Source organism: Actinia tenebrosa, unplaced genomic scaffold (assembly GCF_029948245.1).
Source record: "Actinia tenebrosa isolate PJP-AT-01 unplaced genomic scaffold, QUT_ActTen_1.0 PGA_scaffold0__85_contigs__length_37466705, whole genome shotgun sequence".
Taxonomy (NCBI): Eukaryota; Metazoa; Cnidaria; class Anthozoa; order Actiniaria; family Actiniidae; genus Actinia; species Actinia tenebrosa.
The window spans coordinates 18,612,748-18,625,726 of record NW_028292569.1 but is presented as its reverse complement, the minus strand read 5'-3'; the positions used below and the strand labels follow the sequence as shown (position 1 = coordinate 18,625,726).

Here is a 12,979-nt window from a genome sequence, read left to right as displayed (position 1 = left end):
GCATGTGTTGTCATAGACGGCTTTTTTTACAAAACAGACGCTGCTCCTCCGCTTTGCACAGTAACGCGGGCCTCAGTCCTATACATAACAATAGCTATCATCATTTTTAAATACAGATAACCTTTAGTGACCAAAATCTTGAAAGCTCAGAAAAGATCATAGCAACCACAAAGACAGCCATGTATCCTGAAGGCCAAGAGGTGTTCGACAAGCCATACACCCTGGAGGCCTTCTCCATCGATCACTTCTTGCCGCCATCCAAGAGAACCTTGAGTAAGACTCTACAGACACAAGTGAGGAAGAAGGACAAGAATATTCCATGGGCGTTCTCTAAGGTATTTTTCACTTGGGCGTAATGTCATTCCATGGAGAATAACATTATTTCTTCGAGTTGTATTCAGATTCATGTGTCTTCTCATGCACAACTGTTAAACAAAAAAAAAATGCTATAGGCAGTGACAGCATTAAGTGAAAGCATTATATACGCCTAATTGAAAAAACGTAGTCGGGTTCGAGAAGGTCATATCATCGAAACTAAGACCGAAAAGGATTTTGGGTACTCCGAAATGTGTATTATATTTGCATATAGACATGTAAAAATGCACAGTAGAGCAAAGTCGGTCGACCTAGATTAACAACATGCCAAAGCCATGATGCATAAAATGTGCACAGGAAGGGAAAACTGCAATACGCATGAAATTAGCATAATTGTTTGTCTTCCCATGCTCCCATTCGGTCTTAGCTTTAATTATATAACCTTTTTTTGAACTCGACAACGTTTTTTCAATTAGGTGTATACCGGTAGAAGGGTAAAAGAGTATATACCATTAAGCGCGCTCCACCAGCCAATCAGAAAACGAGATATTTATAACATTCATTTTATAATTATATGCATGCGCAACTGTTAAACATAGAAATGATACTGTAGGCAATGACACGCGGTCTGAGAGTGAAAGCCTTATATATACCATAAAGCGCGCGCCACCAACCAATCAGAAAACGAGATATTTATAACATTTTTAAAATTTCTGTTTAGGATCCTATCAAGCAGCCGCTACTCAAGAGACTGGGAGGTCAGGAAGAACTGGCACAAAAGGCAACACAGATCTTCTTAGATATCCTTTACACATTTTAAAACAAGTTACAAAATCAGTGTGATAACGTCCTGTTTAGTTGTGTTTGATTAATTGATTATGGGGCTAAAATACTTGTCGCTGGGCTTCCTGTGGTTGCAGTAATAAGAATTGCCCGATTTCTCATTTTGTTGATCTTAACTATTTCTTACCTATTATGAAGTACATGGGTGACTACCCATCTAAGCGAGCCAGACAAGCCACTGAACTAACTGATGCTATACTGGAACCAGCACTGCAACACGTATGTATTCTACATGATTTTTGGAGCCAAGACTTTATAAAAAATACGTTACAGTCGGGCCTGCCGTGCCTTGACAGTGACGGTAACGTGACCGAGCATTGTCAGTCAATGACAAGTAATGTCACGCACTGTATTGGCTTGGGTAACGAGGGACGCCATACACCGTCGTTGAACGTAACGGTAACGTGACCGAACATTTCCACTGCGTGACTAGTTATTTCATGTACCCAGGTTGGCTCGAAGGAGCTACCGTGATGTGCCGTATTCTGACATTTTTCACAGGAATACGAGATCTACCACATTACTGAACTTCATAGCCGCCATCTTGAATTTGAACAATTTAATGATTTTTTTCAAATTTCTTTTTTGTCAGGAACCACTTCGGGATGAGGTCTACTGTCAGCTGATCAAACAAATAACAGAAAACAGGCTACCGTAAGTTAACCGCGCATGCGTGCTTCACACTAATATACGTGCTTCATCAGCATTATTTTGATTCTTGTGTAGCACCTTAGCAGTGTTGATTATGTGATCTAAGGGTGTCAAAGATAAGATTCTCAACTCCAGTTCTAAAAAGAAAAATTAATGTTTCTGCAAATCACGTTTCACAGCCATTCTCAAACACACGCGCCGTTCTAGCGATTGTTTCTGTCGCGACGAGTTTCCATGACATTCTATAGGCACGTGCCCTTATAGCTTTGTGTTTTCCGACAATGTTATGGAAACGTCTTGTGATTGACGTCCACCAAAACCTTCTTCATCGCGACAGAAACAATCGCTAGAGGGAACGTGTGATTGAAAATGGCTGTAACTTTTTTTAAAAACTCTTTTTAAGTAATTTGTCTGTGATTTATTTTTTGTAAACTAATTTATGATTTCTTTTGAACTTCATCCAGATCAAGTTCTGAGAAGGGTTGGGAGCTTCTGTGGCTCTGTACCGGTGTTTTTGCCTGCAGGTATGTCATTTATTTCTACGGCTATACAAAAGACTTTGTGACCAACGATATTTCTGTCAGAACAAAATACTGCATTAAAAAAGACAATAGAAAATAACTAGTCTTAAGTTTCAAGGACTAATCTTATGCTTTGTCATTTAATGAATCCATTTTTCAGGCAAGTCAAATTTCCATATTTTCTACAATAAGACTATGCGCATGCGCAGACGCTTTCCACTCGCGTCGCCGAAAATACGATCGTTAACAATCCATATTTGCTTTTTTAGTTCCTTGCTTCTCCGAGAGGTCAACCAAGTGTTCAAGTCTTGGCGAATAAGACAACCTTTGGCACATGACTGCCTAATGCGCCTGCAGAAAACAATCAGAGTTGGTCAGCGGAAGTACCCACCTCATCTGGTCGAAGTAGAAGCCATTCAGGTATACACGATTATATGATAAAGTATTTTTACATATATATTATCGCATTATCGTATTACTATTAAATTACGTGATGCGCATATAATTCTAGACGTCTCGGTTCGGTTAATTTCCTACATTCAAATCTCCAACTGTTTGAATTTAGTATTTTTTGACTGGCGGAAGCCAAGAAAACCAAATGTCCCGAATTCTTTCTCTTCCCTTCGTTTAGTCTTCTGTATTCTCATATTTGGATTTTTCGTTTCAAAACACAGCACAAGACAACACAGATCTTCCACAAAGTATATTTTCCAGATGATAGTGACCAGGTATGCCTTTGCTAATTGCAATGAAGATGCATTTAATTTAAAAGATTCCATCTCGATGTAGCTGATTGTGACTTAAGATGTCTAAAAGAGATGGACAAGGCGATATATGGTGACTGGTCACGTGATCAGATGCTGCCATCTTGAATAGACCCTTTTCGAGTTCCAAATTACCACTGTGTTTCTTGATTACAGACTCATTTACTCAGGCTTAGCCTCGATTTTGTGAAGAATATTCACGTGTTCCAGTCAAGGTCCGTCAAGTTTCAAAGTGTTTGTATTGTTGAAGTTGTGCATTCTTTACTTTACCGTTGGTATTTGCGAGTAATTAGACACTGATTCGAGGCTAAGCCTGAGTAAATGAGTCTGTAATCAAGAAACACACCGGTAATTTGGAACTCGAAACTGGACTATTTCAGTAGTTGCTACTTTCAAATTGTATACAGCTATTTCAAAAGGAATTCGTGAAGGTTTTGTCGTATGTTGAATACCAAACCCGAGCTACACCATTGGCGATTTGAATACAATATGCGAAAGGTCACAACAATATGAAATTTTCCTAATCTTTGTCTGCACGTCTTTGAGGCATATTTTCGTCTGTGCTGACATTACTACATATCAAGAAAATTAATTTCAAGCTTACGAAGCAACAGGCAACATGAACAATGCAACAAACTTTTTTGAAATAGCTGTTAACGTTTTGGTACTTGTAAAATTAGAGATTGTGACTCGATTTAGGTCGTCGTTTAATTCAAAAATAACTAAAAATCTAGTAGTAGATCAGGTGACTATATGCCGCCATGTTGGATACTCGCGTTCTAACATAAACGAATTTATTTTTTTATTATTTTGAATTTTAGGCGTTTGAAGTTGATTCGAGTACGAAGGCCAGAGAGTTCTGTTCGATCGTCGCTCAACGTCTCGGACTCAAGTCTTCTGATGGATTCAGCTTATTCGTCAAAATTACTGATAAAGGTGGGTAATCTACTATATATAATGTATAAGGTATAATGATGAAGGAATCTACGTCACGTGATCAATAACCACCCATCCATTCACTCCCTTCCATCCATCCATCCATCCATCCATCCATCCATCCATCCATCCATCCATCCATCCATCCATCCATCTATCCATTCAACATCCATCCATCCAACATCCATCCATCCATCCAACCACACACTCGTCCGTCTATCATGTATCCGTCGATCAATCTACCCATCCATCAATCAAATTCTTCCATCCAATCGTAGTGCAAGATATTTATAGCAGATTTTCTATTCCAGTCATCAGTGTCCCAGAAGGGGATTTCTTCTTCGACTTTGTCAGACACTTGACAGAATGGCTGAAGAAAGCAAGACCTACGAGAGACGGTTTGTACTCGTAACGAAACCTAACATCACCGTAACTATAGTAATCATTACCATGGTAATATCCCTGGCAACGTTATATCTGAGTTTTGTTTGAGCCACGTTTATTACTATGTATACAAACACCTGTTTCAGAAAACATTGGCGGTCGGAGATCTGAGATGGGCGATCTAAAACTGAACGGACTTTTTGTGCTTTTATGTTTTCTGCCGTTAAAATACGAAACATCACATTTCTAACACAAAGCTCATTATAATAATAATGATGACTTTATTGGTATAAACTCAATTAATACCAATGCATTAGTTTTCATTGAGGCCACAAGAAAACATATTACTCCGACGAAGGACTAGCGTCCGAAACGTCAGTAAGTTTTTTCATCTTTTCACGGTGTATAATTTACCTTTTTATCATTACTGTTTCATTAGAAACACCGACGCAGCTCACACTAGTTTTTAGCTAGTTATATCTTCTTATATAAAAGATCATATAAAAGATCATCATTCATCATATTCCAGTGTAATACGAAACTACGTTGTTCGGCTTTAAATAATTTACATTTTGCAGCTTGCTACTCGGTCCGAGATTTCAGATCTCCGAGCGACAACGTTTTTTTGTAATAGGAGTGTAACACTATGCTAGCCGTTGTTACTTGCACTATACGAAACCTCTCATCACCGTAACCATGGTAGGAAAACAATAGACCTCTTTACCTTCGTTGTTTGTTGTGGACATTTCAGACCATGTGATGAAACTCTTGGGAGTTGATTCTTTCATATGTAAATATTTTAAAATGTCAAAAAAGAACAATTCTCAAGGGAATGTCACGTGGTCTGAAGTGGGCAATTTGCTAAAGAGGTCTAATTAAATGGCAACTTAATCTGTGTATTTACAGTCACGCCTATTACTATGCATATCACTATGGTAACCGTTGTTACCCCCTGGTAACCATTTGGCAACTCTTTGTCACCAGGTCAGCTTCCCAACCTGACATATCAAGTGTTCTTCATGAAGAAGCTCTGGATTAACACAGTGGTCGGTAAAGACAACGCTGCAGATTGTATCTTCCACTTTTACCAGGTATTGAACTCCTACCACTAAAAATAGTAAATAAGAAATAAATCAGCCTTTACCGTGTTCTATTCAGTATAACAGCATTCAGGAGGGTTAAAACTCGTTCAGGTATATATTTTATTAGCTACTTTGAACAGCTGTGCTCTTTTATGCCATTTTTTTCATATATTAATTTCATGACTATTTTTTCAAACAATTTGTTGTTGTTGTTGTTTGTTTGTTTGTTTGTTGTTGCTGTTGTTGTTTCTGCTGTTGTTGCTGTGGTTTTCGTTATTGTTGTTGCTGTTGCTGTGTTGTTTCTGTTTTTGTTGCTGTTGTAGTTGTTATTGTTGTCGTTGTTGTTGTCTGTTTGTTTTTTGTTGCTGCTGTTGTAGTTGTTGTTATTGTTATTGTTGCTTTTGCTGTCGTCATCGTTGTTGTTGCTGTTGCTGTTGTTGTTGTTGTTGGTCGTGGTGGTAGATTTGTGGTTGTTGTTGTTGTAAGGAAAGGTAAAGGATTCACCTTGTTGCTTGAAATGAGAAAGTGTCTGTTTGAATCTAAATTTTAATAAATTACTGGTTACTTTGAATCCTAGGAGCTGCCTAAATATTTAAGAGGCTATCACAAGTGTACGAAAGAGGAAGCTGCACAACTTGCTGCTCTTATCTACCGAGTAAAGTTCGGAGAAGACAAACGAGAGTTTCAGAATATTCCGTAAGACATCATTAACGTCGTTTTGTCGGTTTGAATATCATTGCTTTGTGGTCAGAATTACTTTTACTTTAGACGTACGACAACGTGTCCTTCTCTTGAGAATAAGATTCTTTGGTTGAGTTGTATCCATATTTCATGTGCCTTTTCATGCACTACCTTTAAAGACGATGCCAAAGGGATTAGTAGTTAACTGGCAATTGGCTAAAAAAAATAGTAGTTACTTGACAAATAACCTAACATTAGTAGTTAACAGTTAATTGATATTTCATTATAATTTGGTTAATATTATGGTGAGTGCTCGTAAAATTATTAACAGTTAACTGATATTCGGCCGCAAAAATTAGTAGTTAACTGACAATTGGGTATACCCCCATTGGCACCTTCTGTAAATGAATAAATGGTAGTCTAGGGAATGACACGTGGTGAAAAACATTATGCCTATGGTAAAGAGGACTATAGCATGCCCACCTTTGGATCTGCAAATTTAGGATAGGGCTTGCTTTGAAGTTTGATGAAATTGAATTCTTTATTTGCTTTTAGCCCTAAGACTTTGTTGCTCTTTTTAGTAAAATGTTGAAGGAACTCGTGTCGCAAGATATCATGAAAGAGCGTTCTCCTGATGAGTGGAAAAGGGTAAGACATTAGAGCTATCATATCTGCCAACACACGCTGCAATATTAGACTTTGCGGCAGAAAAAAACCAGAAGCGTCTATCCAGCTGAGTCAGACCGCGTTTGAATTGATTCAAAAAAAATGTCCGCCAGATTATCTTCTGAAAAGATTATCGTGTATCGTATGTGTATCGTAATGAGCCACAATCATGTGACTCCTGATTAATAGAGGTAGATGGGAGGAGGGGGAGGGAGGAGTTGAGGGGGGAGGGGTGGGAGGGGGGAGAGATGGAATAAATATTAGACAAAAATGCAAAGAACTTATTCTATTCTTTTTATGTTTAGGATATCGTCGCTGCATTCAACAAACACACTGGAAAAACCAAGAGTGATGCTAAAGTTTCGTTTTTGAAAATCATCCAAAGATGGCCGACGTTTGGTTCAGCCTTCTTCGAAGTCAAAGTAAGAATCTTGTTATTGTTCGTTGGCTCATTCTTTAGTCACATCGTAAATCTAGCGTTATTCAGCTTCTGCTTTGACGCTAAAGAAAGTGGCCGCCTTACCGGGCATCTTTCTTTCCTTTTCTTTCCTTTTCTTTACTTTTCTTCCCTTTTCTTCACGTTGCAACATTTCCTTTCCTATCTTTTTGAAGGAAATCGCAAACAGTTAGACGGATACCTTTAACAAACTGGTACGCTTTCTTGGTGCACACTGGGCATTCTGTTGCTCTTGGCGCAAGTCGAATTGAACACGGCAGTATTTTTACCAGTTCTTATCTTTTATGTTTTTTTTTCCTCTCCAGCAAACAACAGAACAGAATTTCCCTCAGCTTCTCCTCATCGCTATCAACAAGAACGGTGTCAATCTAATTGATCCCAAAACCAAGGTATGTTAACCAGGGCAAAAGACACCTGAATATAGGAAAACTACTTGGTGTGAGGTGTGCTAATGCCAATATATGTGTATAACTGGGGCTAATCACAGTCGAAGGTATTCCTTTGAGTAATTTTCCTTAAGTGACCAAGTCTAAAATTATACTAATGTAGGATATTCTTTGTCGCCTTTGCAGGAAATCTTAGCGACATATCCATTCACGAAAATCTCAAACTGGAGCAGCGGTAATACCTACTTTCACATGACGATAGGAAATGTAGTGAAGGGCAGTAGATTCCTGTGTGAAACAGCTCTGGTTAGTATCGCCCATTAGTTTTTATGAATTGCTCACGCTGATGATGATGGTGATGACGATGATGATGATGATGATGGTAATGACGATGTTGATGATGATAATGGTTGTGATGATGATCTTGATGATGCGGATGATGATGATAATGTTGTTGTTGATGATGAATATGGTTGTGATGATGATAGTGGTGATGATGATGGCAAGGATGATAATGGTGTTTATGATGGTGATGATGGTGGTGGTTGTTATGATGATGATGATAATAATAATGGTGATGAGGGTAATGCTGATGCTTAATGCTGATGAGGGTAAACTAGACTGGTGATGGTTGTACCAAGAGTAATGACAACGACCATGATGATTGTGAAGATGAGGATAATGACAATGGTGATTATGTTAAAAATAAATAGATAGTGATGGCGGTGGCGGTGGCGATGATGATGATGGTGATGATGATGACGTTAAAGCGAAAGGTTATTTTTTGATGACAATATGAAGGTGATTGTGATGATATATTAATGGTTTTAACCATTAATATAATGCATTATAATGCATTATGTCTTAAAAGATATGATGCATTTATATCATGACAAATGCCATTATACCATGCAAATGATATCAACTATGTTTTTCACTCTCAGGGCTACAAAATGGACGACTTGTTAACCTCGTACATCTCTCTTGTTCTCTCCAACTTAAACAAGCAACGAAAACCTCCAACGCTTCGAGGAGTCAGGAAATAAATTCTCAATACACATTCCAGAAAATGCCAGTATCGCCATTCCCTCGTCTATTTATGCTTTAAATGTATTTATTCGTAGACGTTTTAGTGAATGATTTAAAGCAGTAACTGTGAATACTGCTTTCTCTCCATGAATGCCATGTTACGCGACTTGTAGTGCATTTTGATCGAGCTAACGTCGCGTGACCGACATTTTTATTGTCACGCAACAAGACTATGCAACTTTGTCAATACAAATTTGTAGTGTTTTTATTGCGAATTTCTTGTTATAAAACTGAAATTGCCAACATAAACGCATGGCAAAACAATCTCTTAAACAATTTAACTAAGTTTTTCCTCGTTTTAGTGACTTTTTTTCCTTCGTTATAATTAGTAATTGTGTGACGGAGTGACTCGTGTAACATGGCCTTCTTACGTTATTTATAGTCACACAATGCACCGAAATAAAAGTCAAGAAATGAACACTTAGAACATAGTTCACTTAACAGCACGGGCAATTTCGTCACGTAATCTAAAGCATTGCGTCATGGGATACCATTGTAGAAAACACGTCGCCTTTTTATCGAGTAAAAACCCTACAATGCACTGCGCGTCACGTCAAATCTATACAATAGCTTTCGAAAAATAAACTCACAAAGCAATTTTAAATAGACAGGAGAACAGATTTTTAGATATAATTAGAATTTCGTGACATTTACATAAAGCTCTACTTTGGGATCATTCATTTACGTCATGCGAGGACCTACCTAATGCCTATTAATGTCTTAAGCAATAAAGCCCTTTTTAATCTGCTATATATTTCGTTATAAGAGCTTACTTAATTTTCTTAACGGGATATTCTCGTAGTAACTTTATCGTTTAATATGTAGGTGTGATAGAGAAATAGACTGTGACGTCACTCAAAATCGTAGAATCTAAATTTGCCCAAAGAATGACTTTGCATTGCAAAGAAACTTTACTAAATATAGTTCGAGATCAAAACAGCTTCAGTGGGTTTTATTTTAAGTTGAAACAAGAAAAAGCTCCCTAAATTCCTTGCATTGACAGTAATAAACCGCGACTCAACGTGGAGGTCCCTCTAAATAATTCGCAGACCAGAAAATGCATCGCCATTGCCTTTCAAAGGCCAAGCCTGCGTTGATAATGATATTTATATAGTAATATTTATCACTTTAAACATAACAGCTGAATATTGAATCCTATTCACTCTAGAATTTTTAAAATGTCTAATATTAGTTTATTAATTTGCCTTATTTTGTAAGTTGTTAAGAAAATAAAATGTCATTTCTTTATTGGCTCTCATTTTGTTTTTGCGACACTGCTAAGGTGGCTCCGCTCACCTCAGTGCTATGGTCCGCTTTTTTCTCAGTTGGAGTGTTGTACCAGGAAACTTACAAGTTTAACTTTATCTTCCTTTAATGTACGTTTTTCAAAAATACAACGTAAAATTAACCACTTTATATTGGACGGTAGATACCGTAAAAACGTCATAGTCCCCTTAGTCGTCAACCTGGCTTGTTTTCTTTGGACGCCGCATCTTAGTTTTCTCTCCCTGGGCATGACGGGAGCACAGGCAGTCCGATCGCGCGACCCAGGTTACCCATACTGGCACTTGGTTCGAGCTCCGACGGATCGCACTGGATTACATGTGAGTTAAGTTTGTTTGTGTAGTGTTCTCTCCCTTGCCACGAGGGTTTTTCTCAGGTTTTCACGCTACGACTCGAGTTGTAGGATGGTGCGAGCGTGTTGTATACGATAGTTGTAGGCGAAAATCGTATCGTCTAAACCGGCCTTAAAATCCAACATGTGACTTGAGTGTTGTATGAAGGTCAATGGGGCTAGTAGTTAACTGACCATTGGCAAATTATGGCCAGCGCTCGGCGTAAATATATTACAGTTGACTGACATTCGGCCGAACAATTAGTAGTCAAATGACAATTAAGTACCCCCATTGGCACCCTCTTGTATGGCGTATATTAAGTGTAATTTTTTACTTTAATTTTCTTTCCTAAAATTTAGGCTCCGGTCAAACGTCGAACTTCACCGCCTTGTTATCCATTGTTTCAATCAGGTTCGACTCATGAAGTTCGTTCGACGTTTGACCTGAGCCTAACTGTCCCATTGTTTTCCATTTAATTCTGATCAATCGAGCAAGGGTAGGATTAACCGTATTTGCCGACTCTTAAAATCAAAAGTTTGATCCAAAAAATATTCGATACTAAAAATAAAGTATCAAGCACGAAGAAAATCAAGCAAAAAGATTGGAAGAGATGTATTTTGTTTCTGTAAGTATCTTTTGCTTGCTCGTGGCTTGTATTTGATCAGTACTTCCTAATAGTTGTTTAGCCTGTTTTGTTCGTTTTTTCCCCCTTCTATTCGTTGATTTTCGAGAAAAAAAGCCATATTTTTTTAACAAACACAAAAATAAGTCAAAAATTGGAAGTGATGGAGCACTAAATTCTCCCTACCAACACTTATCAAACGCGACCAATCAGCTCGCTTGAATTTTTTAGCGCGGCCGCCAGCGCGTTTACACTCATTCACAAACTTTGCCAAAAGAACGTTCGAAGACTCTCGAAAAATCCTTGAAGATTCCATCTTTTTTCTTCTGCCGCCAAGAATCATAACCCATCAAAAATGAAGAAATAGTATCTAGCTAAATCTTCAAGAAAAAAAAGATATAGCAAATATGATTATAAACACTCAAAATCCGATCTTCAAGATTACAACAGACTCAAGCCGTGTTATATAGACGTCGACCAGAAGCAAGTCTTGGAAAGAACTCTTCAATTCCTGTCGTAGGAGAACACTTACAAGCTTTTACTAAAAGTTGGAACTAAAGTAACATCAGTATATCAACATAAAGATGCATGTAAACATTTCAAGAAGCTGGCTCTATTAAAACCATTTTTGTCTTCTCTTACACTTCGTTCACCAAAGGTAAGCATTTACAATTGCTTAGAATTGTACAAAAAAAAACATTACTTTTCAAAAAGTACTGCAATTAGTAATTGTATGTACAGTTGTATATTAATAATTGTATGCATATTAAATCTTGTTATAGTTGTAGTCAAGCAATGTAAACATGATTTCTAAGAATATTTCTAAGAATTTTTCATTTACCACATAAGGAATATTTTTTATTTTTCGAATCAAATATTTTTTGCCAATCAGGAGGGAGACCTCAGCGTGAGCAAAGCTCTGATCGCTGAAAAAATATATTATATTATTTTATATCTTTCTTGAAAGTTTCGTGGCACAAGTTTATTTAAGGAATATTTTTTATTTTTCGAATCAAATATTTTTTGCCAATCAGGAGGGAGACCTCAGCGTGAGCAAAGCTCTGATCGCTGAAAAAATATATTATATTATTTTATATCTTTCTTGAAAGTTTCGTGGCACAAGTTTATTTAAGTTTCTCTCAATAGTTTATTTTTATTTACATGCATGTTCTCTACTTAAAAGTAATTACAACCACAGGCTATCATGGGCTTATTTCTCCCTTAAAGTTTATAAGTGCGAGAGCTGTAATGAATTTAGTATGAACAATCTAGTTGGATAGCTGTAGAAAATTTTGAATGGTCCCCTTCAAGATGAGCTTGCAATCACATATCAATAATAGGGATAATAGAGACCTTTTTTTAAACACCTTGGACAATTATTCACATGTCTCTATCATTGCAAGCTCACCGTTCGTCTCGCTTCGATGCAAAGGCACGGCTACCTTTCAATGTGGCGCCAGAAGTGTGAAGGGGACTACTACAGAAATTTCAGAAATTCAGAAAAGAGCCTTGTCAAAAAGCAAGGCAAGCGTTATTGCTTCGATTTACAAGATTTCTTTGACTATTGTCGGGCCAATCAGAATACAGGATTTCAAATAGTTCACTCATTTTTTGATACTGAATTAACAATTAGACTTGTAGACCATGAGGGCGAAAGATCTATCACTTATTGACCACTAGTAGTCTTAGCCAATCAGAATGCAGATTTGTAATAATATTTGTTTAATACTAATAGACCTATAGTAGCATAGCCAATCAGAATGTAGGATTCGTAATATTCTACTAGTTTGTTAATAGTAATAGAGACTGCTAGTGGTATAGCACCAATAGCACCAATAAACCTATGTTAGCATAGCCAATCAGAATGCAGGATTTGAAATAGTTCACTAGCTTGTAAATATTAATAGAGATAAGCTTTCTACTGGCTGGATAGCACCAATAAACCTATGTTAGCATAGCCAATCAG

The 12,979-nt window shown here is 37.4% G+C and overlaps 1 protein-coding gene across 1 annotated transcript in view; it reads left to right on the top strand.

Moving 5' to 3' along the window:
• LOC116295229 (unconventional myosin-VIIa) overlaps positions 1-10,021 on the top strand; it is a 44,088-nt gene extending 34,067 nt beyond the window's left edge. Inside the window, exons 39-54 of the mRNA XM_031702989.2 lie at positions 117-335; positions 1,037-1,115; positions 1,286-1,377; positions 1,751-1,812; positions 2,274-2,333; positions 2,600-2,750; positions 3,005-3,058; positions 3,916-4,030; positions 4,342-4,428; positions 5,399-5,505; positions 6,074-6,192; positions 6,759-6,825; positions 7,149-7,265; positions 7,606-7,689; positions 7,873-7,992; positions 8,631-10,021. Of these exons, the coding sequence (XP_031558849.2) occupies positions 117-335; positions 1,037-1,115; positions 1,286-1,377; positions 1,751-1,812; positions 2,274-2,333; positions 2,600-2,750; positions 3,005-3,058; positions 3,916-4,030; positions 4,342-4,428; positions 5,399-5,505; positions 6,074-6,192; positions 6,759-6,825; positions 7,149-7,265; positions 7,606-7,689; positions 7,873-7,992; positions 8,631-8,732 (1,635 nt within the window). The 3' untranslated portion in view covers positions 8,733-10,021. The remainder of the gene's footprint in view (positions 1-116; positions 336-1,036; positions 1,116-1,285; positions 1,378-1,750; positions 1,813-2,273; positions 2,334-2,599; positions 2,751-3,004; positions 3,059-3,915; positions 4,031-4,341; positions 4,429-5,398; positions 5,506-6,073; positions 6,193-6,758; positions 6,826-7,148; positions 7,266-7,605; positions 7,690-7,872; positions 7,993-8,630) is intronic.
• Positions 10,022-12,979: the final 2,958 nt, after the last annotated feature.